Here is a 23,612-nt window from a genome sequence, read left to right on the forward strand (position 1 = left end):
CTGGTGCGGAGGCTGGCCTGGCCTTCCTGCACCGGCGAGTCCCTGGACCGCGGGCCGGCGCCGGGAGGCGGGCCGCGGCGGCGGCGGCGGGCGGGTCCCGGAGCTCTCGGCCAGCTTTGTAGGGCGGCCTAGCGAGCACGCCAGGCCCGGCTGGAGCGAGCCCCAGTGCAGTACTGCCCGAGCCCGGGCGGGGTCTCTGTTCTCTGGCAGAGGAGGTCCCTTGGCAGCGGGAAGCTCCCTCTCTTTCTCTCGCCGCCGCTCGGAGTCTGCGCCCTGCTGCCAGGCGCCCAGCTCGGCGCTCCTCTGTGCTCGCCCAGCGCCCACTCATTCGCAGCCCAGCCTTCGCCGCCGCTGCCGCCTCCCTGCTCCTCCTCCTCCTCCTCCTTTCCCCAGCCCGCCGCGGCCATGGCGGACAGCGCCAGCGAGAGCGACACGGACGGGGCGGGGGGCAACAGCAGCAGCTCGGCCGCCATGCAGTCGTCCTGCTCATCGACCTCGGGTGGCGGCGGCGGCGGCAGCGGCGGGGGAGGTGGCGGCGGTGGGAAGTCGGGGGGCATTGTCATCTCGCCGTTCCGCCTGGAGGAGCTTACCAACCGCCTGGCCTCGCTGCAGCAGGAGAACAAGGTGCTGAAGATCGAGCTAGAGACCTACAAACTCAAGTGCAAGGCGCTGCAAGAGGAGAACCGCGACCTGCGCAAAGCCAGCGTGACCATCGTGAGTGCCCCCCGGGGGTGCGCCGTGGCGCCGACCTCCGCCTGCCTCCGGGAGAGGCTGCACCTGGACCGGGCAGCCCCCGAACTCCCCGAGGCTCCGGGAACCCGTAGCAAACACACTCTCTGCCAAGAACTGCTGGCCCCCGGGGGGTGGGAGAGAGGGAGGTGTTCCTCCGGGGACACGCGAGTCTGGCCTCCCCTGAGGGTCAGGCTCCTCGCCGGGTGTGGGAGAAAGCTGCTGGACCATCACCCACGTTCCCTTTTAGCCTCTGGGGAGGAGGCCCCTCCCGGGCAGTGCTGGAGGCTGGTGGCGTGGCTTGGGGGGGGGCGGGGTGGGACTTTTTTCAGTCCTAGCATGCCTAAGGGGTGCGTCCAGAATCTGGGGATCCCTAGGCTGTGGGAGAGGGAGGAGCTCGGAGTCAGTTCCAGGGGCCTGACTTGGGGTACTGGGCGCGGTGCATAGCTGGGCTGGGCACTTCGCTGGCATCTGGACGGCGCTAGCTTGATCGCCCGGGGAGGGGGCGGGAGAGAGTGGCTGGGAATCCGGGAAGTGGAGTTTTCTGGCCAGGATTGAGAGGGAAGGGCGGGTACCGGAGCTGATGCTCCCACCTCCGTTGGAAGTCCTTTCCTTGGTTGGGGTTGGGGTTGGGGTGCGGGGTGGCAGCATACAGCCGGGCGAATGCAGCATCTTATACTAGCCTGGACAGAGCGAAGGGTATGAAGCTTGGACAGGCTCAAACCGTGGTGAAGGGTATCGACTGACTCCTTTTCCCTTGCCCACCGAGGTGTACGTGTGTTTGCTTCATTGGTGGTGGAGTGCCTAGGGGTATTTTGCCTCAGAGTCTAGAGTCTTGATGAGAGAATAGGCTGTCTGTTCTGTTTCCACCTAGCCCCGCGGGCTCCCCCGAAGACAGTAAGATTAGGTGTTGTAGTCTCCTTCCTAGTGTAGCAGGCGATTAGAAAGGCCACTCGAGCCGTGATGAGGCGAAACAACTGGCAAAAGTACACCGTGTGCTCTCACCTAATATCCCTGCCAGCTAGCCACATCATTAACATGCAGAATCCCCATACAGACAACTCTATTCAGATCAAAACAGTTTCCCAGCCAGGAGCAGAGAAGAAAATGTCAAGAAATCAAGGGGATAAATTACCATAGTTGCTGCACAATAGCTGATTAGACTGAACCTTCAGATGGAGAAAAAGGCATGAATTTGGGAATGGATCAAAGATGACAGTCTGGAAATGGGGGCAAGTTTAGGATGTCCCGGTGCCAGAAAAAGTCTTCAGTGGAGGAGTGAGTGTATATGTGTGAGTGGGTGTGTATGTTCCCCAGTGCTAGCTCATACATGGGACCTGGATGGCATTCTGAATTTGCTTAGGAAGCAGATTTCCACCAAAGATTCAGTGTAATTGGCAGCCTAAATGGAAATTGATTGTAGAAAGACACTTTGCATGCTCAAATCCAGCCCTGGTGAATGGAATTGGAGCAACATTCACGCCTTTCCAGACTGTCACGTTCTTGAAGTGCCCTTTCGGTAGGAAGGGGGAGGAATTTGCAGAGGCAGGCACTTCCAAGCCTCCTCTGTAGCTTTCTTGGCCCAGAGAGATGTCTCTGCTGAGTGGGGGTTTGAGAAGAGGGGGAAGTTGGTGGAAGCAGTTTATTTAAGGTTTGAGTTAGTAAATGAGAGAGTTAGTCTCTTGGAGAATGTGAACCACGGAAAGTAGTAAAACTTTATGAAACAGAATCCCTAGCCTCTTGCATACAGTGAGCAATTCAGGCTGTTTTTGTTTGTTTGGGAGAGGATTAGGGGGTGGAGGTACTCTGAAAGGGTATCTGTTTGATACTTGACCATATTATAAGTAGGTCTGTAAATTGTACACAAACACGTTGGCTTTGCACGGACAGACATGTTCATTCCTGGTGTATAAGATCAGAGGCCTTCTGAACACTTGGTTTGAAGAGTGTGTAAGGTGGTGGCTTTATTTCTTAGCACTTACCCTCAGCTAAAACTGACATCCAACCAAATATACATTGTGAAATTACTGAGTGGAGTTACTGAGTGGGGACCTTACTGAGTAGAGTTTTAAAATTGTTTTAGATGACAGCCTACAAGTACCAAAAGCCGCTCAGTTCTTCTTTAATCTCTGATTCATATATTTAGGTAGACAAATAAAAATGCCTGTGGTTTACCTGGTTCCCTAGGACTTGGCAGGTGTTACTAAAGCAAACGCAGAGAAGAGATTCCTTTAAGCTTTTGAGAGTTTGGTTAACTGATCTGGGACCCAGATTGTGTTGAAGTGGTTTTGACCTCTCCGGTGTGTAATTTGGGAGGAGAAATGTATGTGACTACATGAAATGGATTTGTGGGTGTAAGGGGTCCATTGAACAACACCGTGTTGTAATTTATGTCAAGGTTAAGCTGCACAACCCATGACAACTCTAACTTAAACATAGCCCTTGTTAGTAGCTGCCTAGAAAGTTTGTGATAAGTCTTGTATTCAATTAAATGAAGGCCTTGCTAGATTTTTCACTATTTTAGTTAATTTGAAGGGAAAATGGCACCATAATCCTATTACTTACCTTCCTGCCTTTTATTATTTCCTCTACATATAATATTAACTTTCATGTTCTTGAGCATTAAAGATGATTATGGATGTCTTTCCTTACCCCTGAACATGTTCAGAAAGATACATTGCTCATTAGCCACACCATGGAGGAGAGGTACCCTCTCAATCTCTCTTTTTAAGCAGTTTATTTTTCAGAGCAGTTTTATGTTTGCGGCAAAATTGAAGGAAAGGTGCAGAGATTTCTCATATACTCCCTGTCTTCCCCGCCCCCCCCCATTATCAACATTATCCTCCAGAGTGGTACATTTGTTACAACTGATGAGCCAACTTTGACACATCATAATCACCCAAGTCCATAGTTTACATTAGGGTTCACTCTTGCTGTTTGTACATTCTGTGGATTTACCATTATAGCATCATACAGAGTAGACCAAGTGCCTTAAAAATCCTCTATGCTCTGCCTTTTTATCCCTCCCTAACCTGGCAACCACTTATCTCTTTTACTGTCTTCATAGTTATCCATTAACCTACCGAAGGACTGGTTACTTCCAACTTTTGGCATTTTTGAATAGGGCTGCAACAAACATCTGTGTGCAGGGTTTTGTGTGGACAAAAGATTTCTGCTCCTTTGGGTAAACACCAAGAAGAGCAATTACTGGATTACATGGAAAGAGTATTTTTAATTTTGTTAAGAGACTGCCAGATTGTCTTTCCAAAGTGGCTGTACCGTTTTGCATTCCTGCCAGCAATGAATGAGAGTTCCTGTTGCTCCACATCTTTTGTCAGCATTTGGTGTTGTCAGTCTTTTGGATTTTGGCCATTCTGATAGGTGTGTAGTGATACCTCAGTGTTGTGCCCTCTTTTTTTTTTAAGATTATTTATTTTAGAGAGAGTGTGTAAGTGGCAGAGGGGTGGAGAGAGAATATCCTTAAGCAAACTCCCCACTGAGTGTGGAGCCCAATGCAGGGCTTGATCCCAGGACCCTGAGATTGTGATCTGAGCCGAAATCAAAAGTTGGCCACTTAACTGACTGTGCTTCCCGCCCCCCCCCCCACCTCCGTGCCCTCTTTTAAAATCCAGTCCAAAGGCTAATAGAATTCTTAACCGTGGTCATTTCTGTCTGTTTTGGTATATAAGTGCTTATTTGGATCAAACTATCCATTTAATAAAGGACTGGTTTCATGGGTCTGTGTTCTCAGCATATGTATGATAGAGGTAAGCATTATCTACAGGGAAGAATCCTCTGTATGAGGCCTTTCATCCATGTGTCCAAGTGCCTGGAGCATCTGGGAGTTACAAGCTTGGCCCTAGTGTGTTTTACTTGGGGCTTAGGGGTGGAATGGAATGTTTTGAGTGATTATCCAATTTCTCCCAGTAAATCAGCAACCAGGATGCTGATTATAGATCATAATTTCTTCTTTGGAGTGGAGAAAATAAAAAACAAATGCTCAATAACTCTTTTGAGCAGCTTTTAGATCTAGCCTAACGGCTAGATCTATCAGCTTGTGTTGTGGGTAAAAATTAATTGGAGATGATCTGATTCATTGTAGTGAGAGGTGTCTAGGGGTGGTGGTCTCTGAGCAGATGAGAAAATGCATTAGTGGGCAGTCACTGGATGGCTTCACAGCTGTAGACTGGTTAGTTGCTGGGCTTCTCAGAGTATAAGCAGAGCTTCTCACCTGGCATGGCTAGTTCTCTAAGGTGTGTGCTTTTCCTAGACCAGTTCAGACCTTCAGCATGTGTCTGGTTTGAAAATAAAGGCCTGAAATAAGTCACTAGTATTTAAGGATCTTTCTCTAACTATAAAATTAGTACTTTATTATAGACATTTAGGGAAATACATAAATAAAAGGCATTTTGAGGTTATAGTAGAAAAACAGGTTGGTACTGCATGATTAGAAAACCTGGCGATTTTAAACATCACCATTGTAATGGTCTCATTAACCAATAAAAGCCACCATATAGTAAATGTTGTGGATTTGGGATTATTTACTCTGGAAGCCTAATACACTATTTTCCATTTTTAAGACTTCATTTTGGCAGACTCTGAAGCTGTCAGATTGACATTGCCCTTGTAAAGAGGTGTGGTGTGTGTCATTTTTTTTTTTGTTAAATTTTTTTTCCCCTTAGATTCTTAATGGAAACACCCAACTTGAGACACATCTTGAGACAGAACTTTGAGAAATGTATGACCTCACGGTTAGGTCTAATTGTACACAAGTTCAGGCTTCTTAAAAAGGCTATAATGTTAGATTTCTTCTGCAGTTAAAGTTCTTCATGTTCATAGGTCCCCTCTGTGTGTTTCATATAATGTATTTGTATTTGATTAAAGAAACAAATCATTAGAGGAGATTATGTCAGTCTTTTGTGGTGTTCTCCTTATTTGTTTTGCTGGGGATGAGGAATAGTTCAGAGAATCACCAGTACCTGGTTTGTGGTGACTCTTGTTCAAGACCAGAGAGACTGGCCTACAGCAAAAACTTGAAATAGTCGTTGCTTATTTAAAAACTTTCAATGGTGCCCCATCCATACCCTCTGGATCCAAGTCGACTTTCTTTCTTTCTTTTTTTTTTTTTTAAAGATTTTATTTATTCATTTGAGACACAGAGAAAGCACTAGCAGGGGGAGTGGGAGAGGGAGAAGCAGGCTCCCCGCTGAGCTGAGAGCCCGATGTGGGGCTCGATCCCAGGACCCTGGGATCATGACCTGAGCCGAAGGCAGATGCTTAACCATCTAAGCCACCCAGGCGCCCCGCCAGGTCGACTTTCTGGTTGTTTGCCAGGCTCTGCCTGGTCTGGCCCCTCGTGCTTCCAAGATGTACCCCTCATGTTCATACCCCTCGCATTCTTGAAGCTTTCACTTGGTTGAACTGCTAATTTCTGGAATTTTAATAGGTTTCTCTGACTCCTCTAGGATGTACTTCCTGTCCTTAGTCTTATTCCTTACTCCTCCCTTCCTTTCTACCTCGTAAATCCAAGTAGACTAGACTGCCTTTTCCACCCCCCACCCCGGTGTGCACTGGCATTCCCTCTTTGCCAGCCACACAGTGGATCATGTGCCCATTCATATGGTCCCACGGGACCCATCGGTCACTCCTTGCACATCCGCATCACATAGGCCTCCCCCAGCAGATGCGTACATTCCTTTCAGGGGCAGAATTTGCTTTGTTTACTCTGCTTCCCCAGTGCCTGGCATGTGGTACATACTCAAGAGTATGTTGGCTTGACTGTGGAGGCATTGGGTGGTGGAGTTTTTCGGGTTTGTTTTTGTGTTTAATGGGTGAAGGGGCCCATACTGTCTCCTGACCAAGCGCTAATAGGGCGGCTCTCCTGCATGTGCCCTGAACACCATTTCCGCCCTGGTTGGTTAAACAGACGACTAGATGGATGAATGGATACACTGTATACTTTGGGGGACTACTACAATCAACCTGAGTCCCAAGCTCTTGCCTTCTAACCATGAGTGATGTTGTAGGCTACCTTGTAGCATATATCTAGGTGTTCATGATACATTTCACCTCTGAAAGGGGACAAAGTGTCTTTAGGTTCACCTTTCCAAGGATTTTTGAGCCAGGTTTTTAGGGGACAAAGTGGCTCTGTTGGAAGTGTCAGATTTACCCCTTCAGTTTTGGTGATGGTGACAGATCACTCCAATGTTTCTTACAACTTTTTATTTTTATTTTTATTTTTTAAAGATTTTATTTATTTATTTGAGAGAGAATGAGAGACAGCACGAGAGGGAAGAGGGCAGAGGGAGAAGCAGACTCCCCGCTGAGCAGGGAGCCCGATGCGGGACTCGATCCCAGGACTCCAGGATCATGACCTGAGCCGAAGGCAGTCGCTTAACCAACTGAGTCACCCAGGCGCCCCAAAGGAATAACCCTTTTTCACTCTTACAACTTTTGTTAATGTTAAAATGCCCCCCAGCTGCCCGTGGGAAGCAGCTTCGGACTTTCACGCATCTATATAGGTACCAGTCACCTGGAGCACTAGTTGGGGAGGTATCTGCAAACAGGATTGGGAGGCTTGCTGAATCCTTGTGGATGCCCACATGTGGCTTACAGAGTGGAATTTCAGGGGGTTGATAATAGTGTCACACACAGTGTGCTTGCATTCTTTTTTTCTTAAGTCATTCCTTGCAGAGATAATTGCATTTACACCTAGAAATGCTAATCTGAGCTTTTTAAACCACAGCCAGGCTGAACAAGGAGGAACAGCCCTCTTCCTTTCTCTTTCCCATACTTCTTCCTCAGTGGGTAGGAGTTTCTTTTTGTTTTCAATCACAGTGCAGCTGCTTTTAGATAGATTCAATTGTCAAAGGTGGTGAAGTAAATATTCACAGGTTCAGTGTGTTCTTGCTTAGTGGTGGTTGGTTGAAACTTTCCTGACAGGGACACTAATGCTCTGGAAAATGTTTCTAATTGTCAGGATCTCAGAGGGGTGTTCACTTGCAGACTCTTCCTTCTTCCCCACTACTGTCAAATTTTCTTTTATGGCTGTCAAGTTTACAGCTATGAATTTTATTCCAGTGCTCATTCCACTAAATTACAAATCTCACTTTGTGGAAGCGTTCTTTTTTAGGGAGAAGAATGCTCAAAGGGTAGTTAATAGATTTATGGTTATTTAGAAATAACTCACCCCCTTACTTACTGTTGGTCTCTAGATCTGATGTATGGGGTGCAGTTTAGTGATTAAAATTCTTTATAAAATTAAAAAAAAAATTTATTAGAGCACGAGTTGGGGGGAGGTGGGGAGCAAGGGAGAAACAGACTCCCCGCTGAGCAGGGAGCCCTATGCGGATGTGGGGCTGGATCCCAGGACCCCGATCCCAGGACCCCAGGATCATGACCTGAGCTGAAGGCAGACGCTTAACCTGCCGAGCTACCCAGGCACCCGGTTTTATAATACTTGTTTAATGATGGGAAATTTTCTGTGATTTCTTTCCCTCCTCAGTAAGGCACAAAATGGCATGTGATGAATACAGCCTGAAATAGGCACCATTCCACCTACAAGTACTTATGAACGAACAGCCTACTGTGTGCCAGTAATCTGAAATATCCAGAAGGAATGTAAGGGCTTCTTTAGCAGCCAGCCAAGGATCGCACTTGGCTTTCATCCAGCTTGGCCCTGGCTTGGTGCTGTAGGGAATTCAGAGCAGAGGGAATGGTCCTTCTTCCCTCTCCAGCACTTTCCAGTCCAGAGAGTTAGAAGTGCAGAAATCACCCACATGCAGGTGGAAGCAAGAAAGGAAGTTCTGCAGACTCTTGTCTGGGTTCCAGGGAGGGCTGTGTTACCCTCTCTGTTTTGTTGAGTACCTTTAAGAGAAACGATGTGTCATATTCACTCACAGTTTAATTAGCCTGTAGTTTATTTTGTAAGGCAGAGAGATGGGGAGAGCTGTTGCTCAATTTGTCTGTGTCGAGGTGGCACGGGGAGGCTTTTTGTTTGTTTTTAATTTTCTTTTTTATGTGGTGATGATTGAAAAGAAATGTCATTGATGTTTTAATTTCATAATTTGCATCTGCCTGTAGATCGAAATTATCTAGGTGGTTTTGCCTCTATTCCTGTTACACCCAGAGGCCCACCCACGTTCCTTTCATGGAATACTGTTGGACGGATCGAATTTCCTAAGTCTTTAATCCAGAGCTATGTGAAAGTAAAGACTTCGTACATTAAAGTTAATTAGAGATACTAGTTTATGGGCAATTCCAAATTCCAGTTTTTTAAAAAAGCAGTGTTGATTGACGGGATAATCTTCCATGCATCTGTTCCAGATCAAACCAGCCTCCTGTGGTGCCAGGTGTGTGTCCAGAGTGATCTGGTTAATACCCTCCAGGGCATTTCAGGGCACTTTGGATCAAATGAGGCCACTTGGTACTGAGGAGCAGAGCTCGGATGTTCAGCCAGACGTTGGTCATGATTCAAAAAAGTTTTCCATAGAAGGAAAGAGGAAAGTGAAAGAATGAAAACATGGAGTATGCACGAGCTAAAGGAAGTTCTTAGAAATCTAGTACCTGCACTAGATTAAACACGGCATGCGTTGCTCTCCTAAGCAAAGAGTCTTTTCTGTGCTATTGGCGTTTTTGAGGTTGTGTTAGAAAGGCTAAAATAGCCTTGAGAAAAATAATTTATTTGGTGTTTAATTATAGAAGGAGCTTCTTGACTTGTGACATTATTTGTATGTAAGTGGTGAGTTTTTTTTTTTTTCCTGTTATCCTAATATACCAACTCAAATAATAACTTTTATTCTGTTGAGTTATTTATTTTTTTTGGTCTTCACTAGACAGGCCTTAATTTATCTAAACAAAGACATTTGCTGAGAGTCAAAACATTGTGTCTCTGCTTCATTTAGTAGCTCCTGATTATAGAAACACTAAAATTTGAGGTGGAAAAAAAAATTGGCTAGATGATTTTAACATCTTTGTTAACCAAAGAGTACAATTTAAATATATATGCCATAAAGTAGAGGCTTGGACTTCTTCAGGTACAAATCACTAACCACTAAGGTGCCATTTCTTTTGTAAAACATATTAATTATTTCATATCATTTTGAACCTTGAATGCGTGTAGCCTTTTTTTTTTTTTTAAAAAAGATCTATTTATTTACATGAGAGAGAGCATGAGCAGGGGTGGGGGGGGGAGAGGGAGAAGCAGGCTCCCCACTGAGCAGGGAGTCCGACGCTGGAGCTTGATCCCAGGACCCTGAGATCATGACCTAAACCAAAGTCAGATGTACAACTGACTGAGCCACCCAGGTGCCCCTGTGGCCTTATTATTATTATTATTATTATTATTATTTAAAGATTTGTTTATTTGACAGAGAGAGCAGGAACACAAGTAGGGGGAGTGGGAGAGGGAGAAGCAGGTTCCCCACTGAGCAGGGAGCCCGATGCAGAGCTCAATTCCAGGACCCTGGGACCATGACCTGAGCCGAAGGCAGACGCTTAACGACTGAGGCGCCCACCCAGGCGCCCCGACTTGTAGCCTTATTATTGAGAAATATCTTAGGTATCTGGTGAAGAGGGCCAGTGACTTTTTTTTGTGTGATTTAAAAAAAAAAATTATGGTACAATATATATATTAAGTTACCAGTTTAACCATTTTTAAGTGCACGGTTCAGTGGCATTAAGAACATTCACACTATTTTGCAGCCATCGCCACCTCCCATCTCCAGAACTTTATTATTATCCCAAACAGAAATGGTCTCTGCACGGTTACTAAACAGTGGCTCCGTTTTCCCTACCGCCAGCTCCTGATAACCTCTATTCTTGATGACTTAAAAACTTTTTTTTTAAAGGAAAAAATGTGCTCTGATCCACAAAAGCAGCTAGCTGGGTTTTTGTGGTCCTAATGTTGAAGTTATGAATTTGGTCCTAAAAACATATTTTTAAAAATATTTATTTATTTTAGATAGAGAGCCTGAGTGAGGATGGGTTGCAGAGGGAGAGAGAGAATCCTGAAGCAGACTCCCCACTGAGCACAGAGGGGCCAGAGGTGGGGCTCTATCCCCCCCCCCCACCGGACCCTGGGGTTATGCCTTGAGCCGCTGAAACCAAGGGCCACTCAACCTACTGGGCCTAAAAACATTTAATTATTTTTTATTTTTAAAGATTTTATTTATTTGTCAGAGAGAGCACAAGCAGGGGTAGCTGCAGGCAGAGGGAGAAGCAGGCTCCCCGCTGAGCAGGGACCCTGATGTGGGGCTTGATCTCAGGACTCCAGGATCATGACCTGAGCTGAAGGCAGATGCTTGACTGACTGAGCCACCCAGGCAACCTAAAAACATTTTAATTAAAGTGCTATTGATATCTTGCTCCATCTTCGGTTTTTATTGCCTGTTGGCTGTTCCACATCTGGTTCTTTTCTGTCCTTCAACAAATGTGGACAGTCCCCAGACCTGGGCTCAGTGCTTTGGTCCTATTTTGCATTTAGAGTAAGCACCCAAAGGTGGAGAACCTTGGGAGGGAATAACTCACTGTGAAGGCTTGTCCTCTAGGAAAGGAAAGGAAAGGACTTTGCCGTGACACCTAACACTGTGATCACAGGGCTATAGATGAAAAAAAAAATGCCATGTATTGATAATTGTTGAAGGTAGGTGATGGGTATATCTGACTATTCAGTGTACTCTCAAAACAAATAGGAAGTCTATTATACTACCTATTTTAAATCTTTCTTTTAAGATTTTATTTATTTGAGAGAGAGAGAGATCGTGAGCAGGGGGAGTGGGAGAGGGAGAAGCAGACTCCCTGCTGAGCAGGGAGCCCGATGCGGGGCACGATCCCAGGACCTCAGGATCATGACCTGAGCCAAAGGCAGATGCTTAACTGACTGGGCCACCCAGGCACCCCCCCCCCCTTTTTTTTTTTAAATGAAATGGGTTGTAAGGATTTAATATCCTTGATAGCATTTGAAATAAACCGTAATTTAAGAAAGTTTGAAGAAAACAAAAGGTTGAAGAAATGAATAACAATTCTTATTGACCAGCATTGCTCTGTTTCCAAATCCTGTTGTGTTGCTGTGGTAACTGCTCATGTTCATGCAGTGCTTACTGTGGACTAGGCACTGTTGGGAAGGGTTTGCTTATAGCATCTTCTTGAACCCTCGCTGCTCTCCTGTGGGATCAGGACTGCCGACATGCACAGCTCGCATGAGCACCCTCAGGCTCAGAGAGGTTCTGTAACTTGCCAGCCCATCCAGGTCGGCCAGGTGGGGCTGGGATTTGAACTCAAGCCTGTCCTCAGAGCTTATGTGCCAGGCCACACAGCCCGTGGGAGGGTGGGCTATAAATCAGTTTATGATAAGTTTTATCTTTATTTTGTCGTGGGCGTTTTCCTCCTAGTTGTTTCTTCAGTGAGACTGGTCAGGGCTACCCCATTACCACAGCACATTCCCAGGATGCCAGGCCCAAGGGAGTGTTTCCAGGGTAGCGACTCCCTGCCTTGGAAAAGAAGCCGTGATGGAAGGGTACCTCCCATGCGGGGGTGGAGGGGGGCAGTCCCTGCTCCCCTTTCTGACTCGGTCCCCCTCCAGTAGTGTGTCCACCCCTGTGCCCTGTCCAGAGCACCCCAGTAGGTTGCCCCTCTGCTTCCAGCACAGCCATTTTGGATTCTCCCTTCTCCCTCCCTTCGCCCCTGTCCCAATCTGGAATCAATCTCTTTGTACTTATTTTATAACCTCTACTTAAAAATAGCCTGACTAGCACAGTCATAGTGGATTTTTTTTTTTAGATGTATTGATCACCTGCTGTATACGAGGCAGTGTTCCGTATATAACAACTGGGATGAGACAGCATAGGGGAGGTTGGTGAAGGGCCCCTGACTCAGTCTAGAAGTGGGGACCATAGTCAAGGAGGGCTTTCTCTCTCTCTCTGGAGGTGAATTTTAAGCAAAAATCTGAAGGATAAATGGAAGTTAATCTAGAGGAAGATGGGGGCAGGGGTGGTGTCAGGAGGGACACTCCCCCCTGACTCTGGAACCTGAATGTGGGGAAAGAAGGCCAACTGGGGAGGAGAGCAGGACCCTGCTGGGCAAGTCCTGGGTTCTATCCAGGGGCTAACTGCAGAAGGGGGAGGAAGGGAGGGGGCAGGAGAACATTAGGAGCATTTCTGTGTTTTCATAATCTGCTCTGGCTGCTCAGTGCAGCCATTTGTATTTTCCTTCTCTTTGAAGGCAGGTACTTTGTCATTCGTCACCTGTGGGATGATCTGTCTTATTCCATGATGACCATAGCTGCATGGTACAGTCTTACTGTGTGCCTGGTACAGTTCCAAGTGCTTTCGTTAGGGACTCATAGCAACCCTCTGCCTTCCCCATGTCCTGGGTGAAGCAGTGAGGTGCAGGACTGTCAGCAACCTCTTCGAAGGTCACAGTAAGTGGTAGAATAGGGATTTGAACACAGGCAGCCTGAGGGTACCTCGCATGGTGACTGGTGCATAAAAGCTCTGCCATTTGATGGATCATTTGCGTCTCTCCCCAGCCTTGACGCTGTAGTAGATGCTCAGTAAGCTTTGTGGAATTTGTTTTGTGGGGTGCCCAGGTTTACTTTTTATAAACTAACGGGACTATGATGTGCTTACAGTGAAGGGCACAAGATTTGAATGCACAGACTTATGCCGAATGAACTTACAAATGAATTCACCAGTGTAATCATCACCCTGCTCAAGATACATGCTATCCTCCGCCAAGCTGCCCTGTACTCTGTTCCAGTCACCACGCCCCAAAAGGTCACCTGGTCCTGACTTCTGTCACTACAGATTTGCTTTGCTTATTTTTAAGCTTCATGTGAATGGTTTTACACAGAACGTATTTATTGTGTGCTGGATTCTTTGATTTGCTGTCCTAGTTCATACATTTACTAACAGGAAACTATGTTAATGCACGGAGAGGTGGGTTTGTTTTACTGCGGTGCAGTCTTCCACTGTTTGCATATCTGTGGAATTGTTCTGGTGCGTGCCCTCGGGGTCACCCACTGCGTGAAGGGAGTGTGGCACGCCAGAGGATACTGGGCCCTGCGGGACGTGGGTTCCAGTTAGTGGAGGTTCTAGCTGCTTTGCCAGGTGAGTTATATTGCATTCAGAGCCTTTGAGCCTTGGGGGAACTTACCTGTTAAAACTACAGTCTTTAGGGTTAATAGCAGTGTTGCTTGCATCCCACTGTTGCCGTTAAGGATAAAATGAGACAACACACATTAAAGTGTTTTGGTAATTTGTGAATTATTATTCCTTTGGAAAATGGTACCCCCCATACTTTCTATTGTTTTCCAAAATGTATTTCAAAATCAAAGCTGTTCTTGATAATTCTGTAAGGTGACGGTATCAAAATAATGTCTGGAAGGCTGACGGGAGGAAGTCGAGGCAGCAAGCCCCGAGCTCTGGAGACCCGAGCCTGGGGAGCTCTGCGTCCTGATTTCTTGGGGCCTGCGGTTCTCTGGCACTTGGGGATGCCTGGGAACTTGGCCGATTCCCTGGGCTTTGGTGAGTCAGGATTAAGCCCGCCTGTGTGGTGTGTCAGAGTAACAGGAGGACAGGAGGCAAACATGTATTTCTAAAAGATCCATGTTTTTCTTGTAGGCTGGTTCTAGGGCTCTTGGCATTATTTCTTGAAAAAAAAAAAAGCCAACGCGCGTTTTCCCAGTTTTCTGTCTTTAGCACGTAGGCAGGAGCTCATCAGCCTGCTTCTCTGTCCTGCGACTTTTGACCCTGTTTCAAGGAGTATGGATTCCAGAGGGTGGGCTTTGATGGCTCAGACAAGAGTGCACTCCTGTCTAAGGAACAGAAGCCAAAACATGACTGTCTTTGAAACCGACTGACTTTGTAGGTTTGCAGGACCCACACAGTGGAAGGACAGCCCCAGCTTGTGAGCCCGGGTCAGGGCTGTGGGAGGCCGGTAGTTTTCTGTTGGCAGGGGACTCCTCAAGTGACCTGTTTTCTTTCTGTGGCCTCTGGGTCTCTCTCTAGCAATAGGAATGGTCACCTCGGGACTTCTTGAAGGTTGAAGGAACACGCTTTTCACCAGAGCACAGTTATGGTTTTATTGTCCTGGTGTGAAGGCTTTTGGGATGATGGAAGGGGGCAAGGAGGACAGTTAGTATAATTCAGGGACTCAGCTGGCACTGTAAATAAGTTAAAGTAAGCCTTCTTGAACCCAGGAAAGCCCTTCACTCTGTCGCTGAGGAGATGTGGCTGTAAGCCAAGACTATTGGAGTCTTTTGGTCTCTCTTCAGTCTGCCTCCCAAACTACTTTGAATGCCTTCCCCTTCTTTTTCAGGTAAGGGAGATTAGCACTAATGACTATAATCCCCTTATTTGGTTGGTTCTTACTTGGCCCAGAGCCTTACAGCTCTGGGTCATTGGAATCTCTGTTGGGCGATGTGAAAAGGTACTTGGAATTCACTTGTTAGCCCACAAATGAAAACCATGAGGGTTTGCTGCTTTTCATAAGTACAGTGTATTCTTTCTCTAGTTCTCACATTCCTGTGGGTTCCACTGCTCACCTTTTTTGTTTTTATGCTCTTAATTTTATGTGTTGCAGATTAGCATTCTCCATTAGGCCATCTGTGTGAATTATCCCTCCTTTTAGTTTTATTCATTAGCTCCTTTCTGTTTTTCCACCCCAGGATTCTTTGAGTGAACTTGGTGTAATGGAGAGAAATTTGGAAACCAGATAGGGTTGCCAGATTTAGCAAATAAAAACAGGATGAGGAGCCATATTTAAAGTTCAGATAAACAACGAGTAATTTTTTAGTGTATGTATGTTCCAAATGTTGCATGGAACATATGTATACTAAGAAATGATCTGAAATGCAAATTTAACAGGGCATCCTGTATTTTATCTGGCAATTTTAAAGCCCATAAGACTTAAAAAAAAAAAAAAATCTCAGTTCTGCTTCTTCCTAGTCTGTAATCATATGGCAGTTTACCTGACCCCTAAGACACCATGTCTTCTCTAAAAATCGGTCGTAGTATCTTAGCTCTCAGCTGTGAGGGATGAATGATGTGACTTATGAAAGCCCTCAGGACACAGTCAGCCCACAGTCTTCCTTTTCCCTCTTTGTTCAGTGATTATGGATTTGCCCATCTTCTTTTTCTCTCTCTCATGAAGCCACCCCAGTGTCCTTTCCTTAGTGTGGCTCTTTTGGGTTTTCAGGACGTCAGCTCCTCTTCTTCCTCAAGCTGCTGTCAGTTTGCTTTCACTTTTTCTGCCCTTCTACCACCAACTTCCTTATTTCTTCCTCTCTGGAAGCTATCTTTGACTGTATGCCTCAGGTGTCCCCTTTTATTTGGCCACATGTGACCAGCCCCCTTGTTTCATTTCTCCTTTCCTTCTGAGCCTGAAATGGCACAGAGGGAACAGGGCCTCTTGGCCTCTTGCTGTTTGTGGGGCCAGGCGACAATCACATACTATTTTGGGGCCTCTGTTTTCTTCGTTCACTGGGAAGACTTGTTTAGAGATCAGGGATGGCAGACTGGCGGCTTGCATTTGGCCCATAGCCAGTGGTTTAGCTTCAGAGTTTTGAGACTTCTGAAAGAGAATATTGTAGGAAAGGCACGGATGCTCTGATTGGTCTTGGGTTGGGCATCATACCTCTCGTTTCTCACGCCTGCAGCTGCACGTGCTTATTTTCTTCCTGTTCGATGGCAGTTGAATTTTAGACCCCTGGAGCTATGCTCTCATAATGACTAATGATGCCAGTGTGTACTGTTTGAGTTAGCTCTTGAAACAAACCACAGGTACAATTATCGCAACTTTCCAGACTGAGAGAACCTAGGTACGGGGGAGGTTAACTTGCCAGGGTCATTTGGCTGGTAGGTGGTAGGGCCAGCATTTGGCAGCCTGCCCCTGGACACCCTGTCCGTAACCACTGTATTGTCTCCATGCAGCTGGAAGGTTCTATGAAATTCCTTGTAGGAGCTGGAAATATAGCACAATTTTGTTTATTTAAATTCATAATGTAAGTCCTTGCCTTATGGTCTGGGAAATTGCTGTAATTCATGGGTGGTGAATCCACAGAATCAGTTTCCCTCAAAAGCATCCTTCTTCTGTCCCTTAAAGATGTTTCCAGGAGTTTTCTCTTCCTATGGCCTTCTTCTAACATTTATTTTTATTTATTTTTAAAGATTTATTTATTCATTTTAGAGATAGAGAGCCTAAACCGGGGGGAGGGGCAGGTGGGGAGGGGGGAGAGAATCTCAAGCAGACTCCCTGCTGAGCAGGGAGCCTGACGTGGGGCTCAATCTCACCACACTGAGATCACGACCTGAGCTGAAACCAAAAGTCGGACCCTCAACCGACTGAGCCACCCAGGTACCCCCTTCTTCTAACTTGTAAAAGATTATGAGGTATCCTTGGTGTTTATTTAACTCAGGAGTTTTTGGATACCTACCAAGTGCCAGCTCTACACTTGGGATGTCCTTTTAGGAGCAGGGCAGCCTCTGATGAATAACTGAGTGCCACCTGCCCTGGGCTACGGGCATCGAAAGCCCAAGCAGACCTTGGGTCTGCCGTGAAGAAGCTCAGAGGCTGGCCAGAGGGACAGGTGGGAAAGCAGTGACCATGCCACGGTTGAAGGAAGATGGTGAATTGCCCATTCAGGGCTCACACAGGCAAAAGGAAACTGCAGAATGAGAGGATTTAATCCAGGGACTGGCTGCCCTGGTGGAAGAGTTGCTGAGAAGCTGACTCCTTGGGGAAATGCAATGAGACTGCAGTTTGGAACAGCAGGACATCACTGCTGGCCTCCTCCTGGAGGACCAGGGGAGGAGGAGGTGTTATCAGAGCCCAGGGGCTGTCCGGGGTGGAGAAGAAAGGGAAAAGACACCCCGTTTCTCCCTTCTCCCGGCCTCCAGTCTCCTGCCAGTGCCTCTTACCGGCTAAGTCCAGTGGAAGTGAGCTGGCTTCATGGACCGGGGAGTTGCAGCCCTCAGAGGTCATCCCTGCCTTGCAGAGCAGGAGAAGGGCAGTGCAGGATCTTGGGCCAGACAGACCTGGGACTGGCTCAGGGACAGATGAAAATGGAATGGCTGTGTTTGGCCTGGGCAGCGTTGGACACTTTACAGAGGACAGTGTTGGCGGACTTGGAGGTTTTCTTTCCCCAGGAGAATGTGCGGGAAGGGCATTCCAGGGAGGAGGGTCTGCACGGACAGGGGCACGGCAGCTCGGAACCACAGGCTGCACCTGTGCGAGCGCCTGCAGCCCCGAACGGCTGAATCGATCCGCGAGGTCTTTCTTCCGCCTCAGGAGCCCCTTGCGGGAGAAGGCTTGTGTGTCTACGTTGTCATGTATGGCTGACATGAATTCTCTCCCAGGGGCGAGCCAGGTGGGGAGCCCGCCCCCTGAATAGCCCCAAGTCCAGCCGCTTCCCACCGCTGCGGACGCCGCGCAGCGCAGGGGGAGAGGAGTTCGTGGCCGCTGCCACGGCCGTTGGGTGCCCGCGCCCCGTCAAGGGCGCCAGGGCTCTGGCCAGCGTGCTGCCGCCTCCGGAGGCCATCCGGCGGCTCCAGCTGCTGGCTTAGCGGCCTCGTCTCCTCGAGCAGTGTCTGGCACTTGAGCATGTGTTAGAATACACTTCTCACATTCTCCTCCTGTGAAATTGGTTTTTATGATGTTAGAGGATTTTGTTTAAACTTTTCATTATGGAAAATTTTAAGCATACACAAAAGGAAGGTGAATTTATAAACCACCCAGCTTGACCAGTTATCAACACACGGTCAGTCTCGAAGTTGTTTCACCTATAAATAGTTCAGTTTGCCTCACTGATAAGGATTTATCACCACATACCTTTACATACCACATTTAAGAAAAAAAAGTAATATTTCCTCTAGTAAATTTGTGTTTGAAAGGTAAACAGGAGAGACTTTTCTGGAATCAAATGTGTTATCCTTGCTTCTCTGCTTTAAGCCTTTACCCCTGTGCCTGAGGTTGCTGGCCCCAGATCTGAGTCTCTTCCTGCTTAGTGTGCTGGCAGCTGGTATGGGGACCTTTTACCTGCTGCTCGGCTTCTCGGTACTAGTTACCCAAGCATCCTAGTCCTGCTGGTTCTGCCCTCAGGAAGGTATGCAGTCTGGCTTCCCAGCCCTCATGCTGTACAATGCTATGGCTCCCAGGTCACTGTCTCTTGCCCATGGGGCAGGAGTCTTGGCTTCTTCAGCTCTACTGCAAAGAAACCTGAAGTGAGGCATCCTTTGCAGTCTTCCCTGGGAGCTTTAGCTGTGAAACGTCTGAGCATTGTGGAGGAATCACACCTTACGAAGATGGGCTGGCATCTAGAGCTTCTAGAAAGTCTGGCATGGTGTATGTGAAGTCATGCAGGGCTGGAGAGCACCAGACAGGAAGCTGTGGGCAGTGTGTGCAGACGGATGTCTTCTGGACAGGAGAAAAATGAGCATCTTTGCCCAGAATCTGCAGCTCTGAAATCTGCAGCTTGTGCAGCAGATAGATTCAGAATGGTTTCAACTTGGTTATTTCATGTGAGTCTCACAGGAAGTCTGTGGGGTGGGTAGTGGGAGTCTCAACTGAAGAACAAAGGATCAGGTGAAATGTGTTGAAATTATTGGCCATGGAACAGTGCTGATAAATGGGACAGATGGGATTTCAAGGTAGATGGCCAGTGTTCCTTCCACTCCGTCAGCTCCTTGGCTGAAGTGGGTAGGAGGTGGTGAGATTCCTTTTACCAGAAGTTCTCCAAATCCTTGCTTGACCTCAGCAAGAAGGACCAGTCCATGTGGTAATGAAGCCTCAGTGAGGGCTGGTGTTGGGTGGCCAAGCCCCGACCCTAGGAAAAGAAATGCACACAGAGTCCTAGCTGTTGAAGTGACCTCCATGGGATGGCCTAGACAATGTTACTTTGCTCTCATTTGCCTAAGTCAACTAGTGTTTAAAGTGGGCTGCTGACTAGGGGTTTGGGATTTGGCTTATTTTCAGAGCAGTTCCTCTTTGTTGGGATTAATTTGGCTTCTATAGCTAATAGCCGGTCACCTTTCAGTCTGTGGGTCCCAGGCGTTCCTGTCCATCCGATGCACCTGGAGAACTTCAAAAGTCATGTACCTGGGGTCTCGTCCTTCAGTGTCTGAGGATGGGAGCCCCCGGCATTAGTATTTTTAAAAATTCCCGGGTAATTGCAAAATTACCAGCAACAAAGTTTGGGAACCACTAGTCTATATATTTGTGAATACATATTAATTTCACCTGAGGCTTGAAAAAGATGCTGCCATTAAAAATGTTTTTTTTTTCCCCACTAGTTATTTCTCTACAGCTTTCTTGAGCTGTCATTGACATGTAGCCCTATATAAGTTTTAGGTGTACGTGTTGATTTGATAATCTTATATATTGTGAAATGATTACCACTATGGCATTAGCTAACACCTGCATCAAGTCACATAATTACCTAAAAAAATCTGATTTTTTAATTGGCATTTTTTGAATAGAAAGGCATCTCATGATATGCGCTCCCCTCCCCTATTACACAAAAGGTGGTGTAGATGATTCCTTGTGTGCCTTTTTTCTGTTCCACTTACTTATATGTTGGAGATTTTTCCGTAACAGTACATTCATTACTTCCTCATTCTTACAGTTGCATGGTAATCATTGTATGGCTGTCTCTTCCCATTGGGCATCCAGTTTGCTTTCAGTTTTTGGTCTCACATTGTTACAGTAACCTTGCACATGGATCATTTTGCATGGGGGTGAATATATCTAAGAGGACACATTGCCTTTGCTAATGCTTATCTAGTGCATACTATGTACGGGCCACTCTCTTAAATCTTTTCCTTATATTGACTGAATCCTCACATCAGGCCTGTGAGGTAGCCAGTATTATCTCCATTTTACAGATGAGGAAATTGGGACTCACCAAGGATTGGTGACTTGCCCAAAGTCCCACCCCAGAGAGGGGCAATACCAGAATTTACACCTGGATGAGTTGACTCCAGAGACATTTCTTCACTTTTGAAATACTGCATTTCTGGGTAAATTCCCAAGAGTAATATTGCTGGGTCGGATGGACTATGTATGTGTAACTTGAATAGACATTGCCCAGTTGCCCTAAATGGGGCTGGCACTAATTTACATTTCCATTAGCAAGATAGGAGGGATAGTATGGTGGCCCAGTACCACGCTTTTATCCAGTTTGGATGTTGCCAATCTGGTAGACAAGAAATGGCGTCTTGGTGTGATCTGCAGTTCTCTCAAGGGAATGGGCAAGCCTTTTCTCCCTTGTTTGTAAGAGCATTTGTGTTTCCTTTTCAGCAAATGCCCATTTCATAGTCTTTCTTGATTGTCTGTTGGGATGTTGGTCCTTCTCTTAGCCATTTTCTCAGCACTCAGTATATTTCAGAGACTTGCCCTTTTTTCTAATTTTGAGTTGGAAAAAATTTCCCACTTTCACTTATTTTTTTGACTTGGCTTTTGGTGTTTTTGTTTGTTTGTTTGTTTTTAAGCCACAGTGAAGTTTCTTCATGCATTCTCATGTCATTTATAACCTCAGGAAATATTATGATGTTAGGTAAAACTTTACTGTGTATTTACTCCTTTGGGAAAAAATGTAGGATGACTACTATTATGTTTTTGTTTATAAATGATATATGGTGCATTTAAGAGAGATTCAGAAGAAATCATAGAAGCAATGATGTTAGATATTTTTTTAAATTGCATTAAATGACTTCAATTCATGGCTTAATATTAGAGGCACATCTGGTGTCTTTTAAAGTCTCATCTTTCTCTATACTATCACTTTATATTTCATGTATAATCCTGAGTTAGGATAAATCTTCCGTGATGAATTGATCAATTACTGAATTATTTGCATCTTGGATACTATTAGTGTAACATTTTCCTCTCTCCAGAACCTTCTTAAATGGACTTAAGGTTAATTGGCATTATTTCTCTCTCCTGGTCAGTTTCAGACTCTTTTATCTGGTGGTTTTATTTTACTCTGCAGTATTTTCCATTTCCCCTGTTTAAAGATAGGTTGAAAGCTCTGGACCGTAAATTAAATTTAACTTTCTTCCATATTGACCACTTAGTCATTTTCTTTCATCTCTGAGGTATTTCTGAGGCCATTGTTTGTCAGGCACTGTGGTAGGATCTAGGGGATATTCCTGCCTCTTAGGGCTTATTTTCTAGCTGGAGGGAGGGGAATAATAGACATCAGACACCTAATTTTAAGTTGTCGAGTTAAGATTGTGATAGATGAAGGGGCGCCTGGGTGGCTGTCAGTTAAGTGTCTGACAGTGGCTCAGGTCGTGATCTCAGTGATCTCAGGGTCCTGGGATCGAGCTCCCTGTCAGGGTCTTCGCTCAGCAGGGAGTCTGCTTCTCCCTCTCCCTCTGCCCCTCCCCCTGCTCATGCTCGCTCTCTCTCTCTCAAATAAATAAAATCTTTTCTTTAAAAAAAAAGGTTGTGATAGATGCTTTGAAAGAGATGCATATGGTTTTGAGAGGATACAATCAGGAATTCTGCTAGTTTGGGGCTGCCAGGGAGGGCTTTCCTGAGGTGACATTTAGGCTGCCATCATCTGAATGATAAAAGTCAGCCATGGAGAGGATTGGTAAAAACATGTTGTGGGCCAAGGGAACAGGCCATGCAAAAATCCTGAAAGCAACAGAAGCTTGGCAAGTTTGAGGAACCGAGAGATGAGTGTGGTCAGAGTGTGATCTGGATGTGGCCTGAGGAAGGATCTGGAAGTAGGTGGGGCCAGTTTTGACAGCGTTCATAGTCTGTCTTCTGATGGATACTGTGAATAAAACCTGAACCAGTGGTAAAATATGTAAGACATCCATTTGAAGGGAAGAGACTTTTTAGCTTTATCTCTTGCTGTCTTCAAATTCTGGAGCTGAGAATACCTAAGTGTCCTTTGTTGCTAGTCTAATGCTTATTTTTACAAATGATAGACCAGGGAAATGACATTGGTAGCCAAAGTGTCAGAACTTGAACCCACGTCTCTTAATAAACTGTTCTTTGTACTCTGCACTTTCTTTTCCTTCAGAAACATTGGTTGTGACTAAAAATTGAAATGCGTTCTGATGTGTGGTTTTATCCTGATTTGTATGAGAAATCTTATAAAGGTATAAAAATTAAATCACTTAAGAATTTTGTTGAGCAATACTTATTATCACACAAAAGAGGAGACTGTCTTCTAGAATGTGGTCTCTGCCGAAGTCATGTCCTTGCTTCTAATCCTACAGCCTGAGTACAACTTTTAGTATCTAGAGCATCTACTTCAAGGAGCAGTGCTGGCATATGTGCTTTTTAAATTAGGAATAGTTTTTATTCCAGTGACTATGCCATTCTAGAACTTTCTTCAGATGAATAAATTTGGCCTGCAAAAATAGCATTTTAATCCATTCTTTTTTAGTTTTTCATTAGGATGTGTTTTTGCCAATACTCTTCATATTTTAAAATCCAAATGTGGCAAAAAAGATTTACTGCTTGTTAAGCAAACTTTCTGACTTGGTTGGGGGATTGGAGAAAGAATGAAGATGGAGCGTCTGTAGATAAAGGAGTAAATGTATCCAAAATGGATCCCCACCCCCCTCCCTTCACACTTTGTTCTGTGCTCATTCTAGTTAAAAGGTTGAGTAGCCTGTTCTGTGCTTTCTTTGTACAAGGGAAGAGAAAAGGGGAAGATGACAGAGGATATGTTCTTCTCACATTTATTAGAGTCTTAGATCCTCAGGTGGTAGACTCTTTACATGTCCTCAGTGGGATTTCTTGGCATCTTAGTAGCATGTTGAGGAGAAGAGTCCTTTAACCTGCACATTGAGTGAGTCAGAGACTTTAGAACTTCATTTATTGGAGCCTGTGCATTTTTGTGTTACGGCTATCTCTGAAATGTCTCA

The 23,612-nt window shown here is 45.8% G+C and overlaps 1 protein-coding gene across 1 annotated transcript in view; it reads left to right on the top strand.

Annotated features, from left to right (window-relative positions):
• The first annotated feature begins 200 nt into the window (after positions 1-200).
• The window catches only part of CCDC6 (coiled-coil domain containing 6), a 93,720-nt gene continuing 70,308 nt past the window's right edge, over positions 201-23,612 (top strand). Inside the window, exon 1 of the mRNA XM_081824222.1 lies at positions 201-714. Within this exon, the coding sequence (XP_081680348.1) occupies positions 406-714 (309 nt within the window). The 5' untranslated portion in view covers positions 201-405. The remainder of the gene's footprint in view (positions 715-23,612) is intronic.

Source organism: Leptonychotes weddellii, chromosome 6 (genome assembly GCF_054177405.1).
Source record: "Leptonychotes weddellii isolate Sample4059 chromosome 6, ASM5417740v2, whole genome shotgun sequence".
Classification (NCBI taxonomy): domain Eukaryota; kingdom Metazoa; phylum Chordata; class Mammalia; order Carnivora; family Phocidae; genus Leptonychotes; species Leptonychotes weddellii.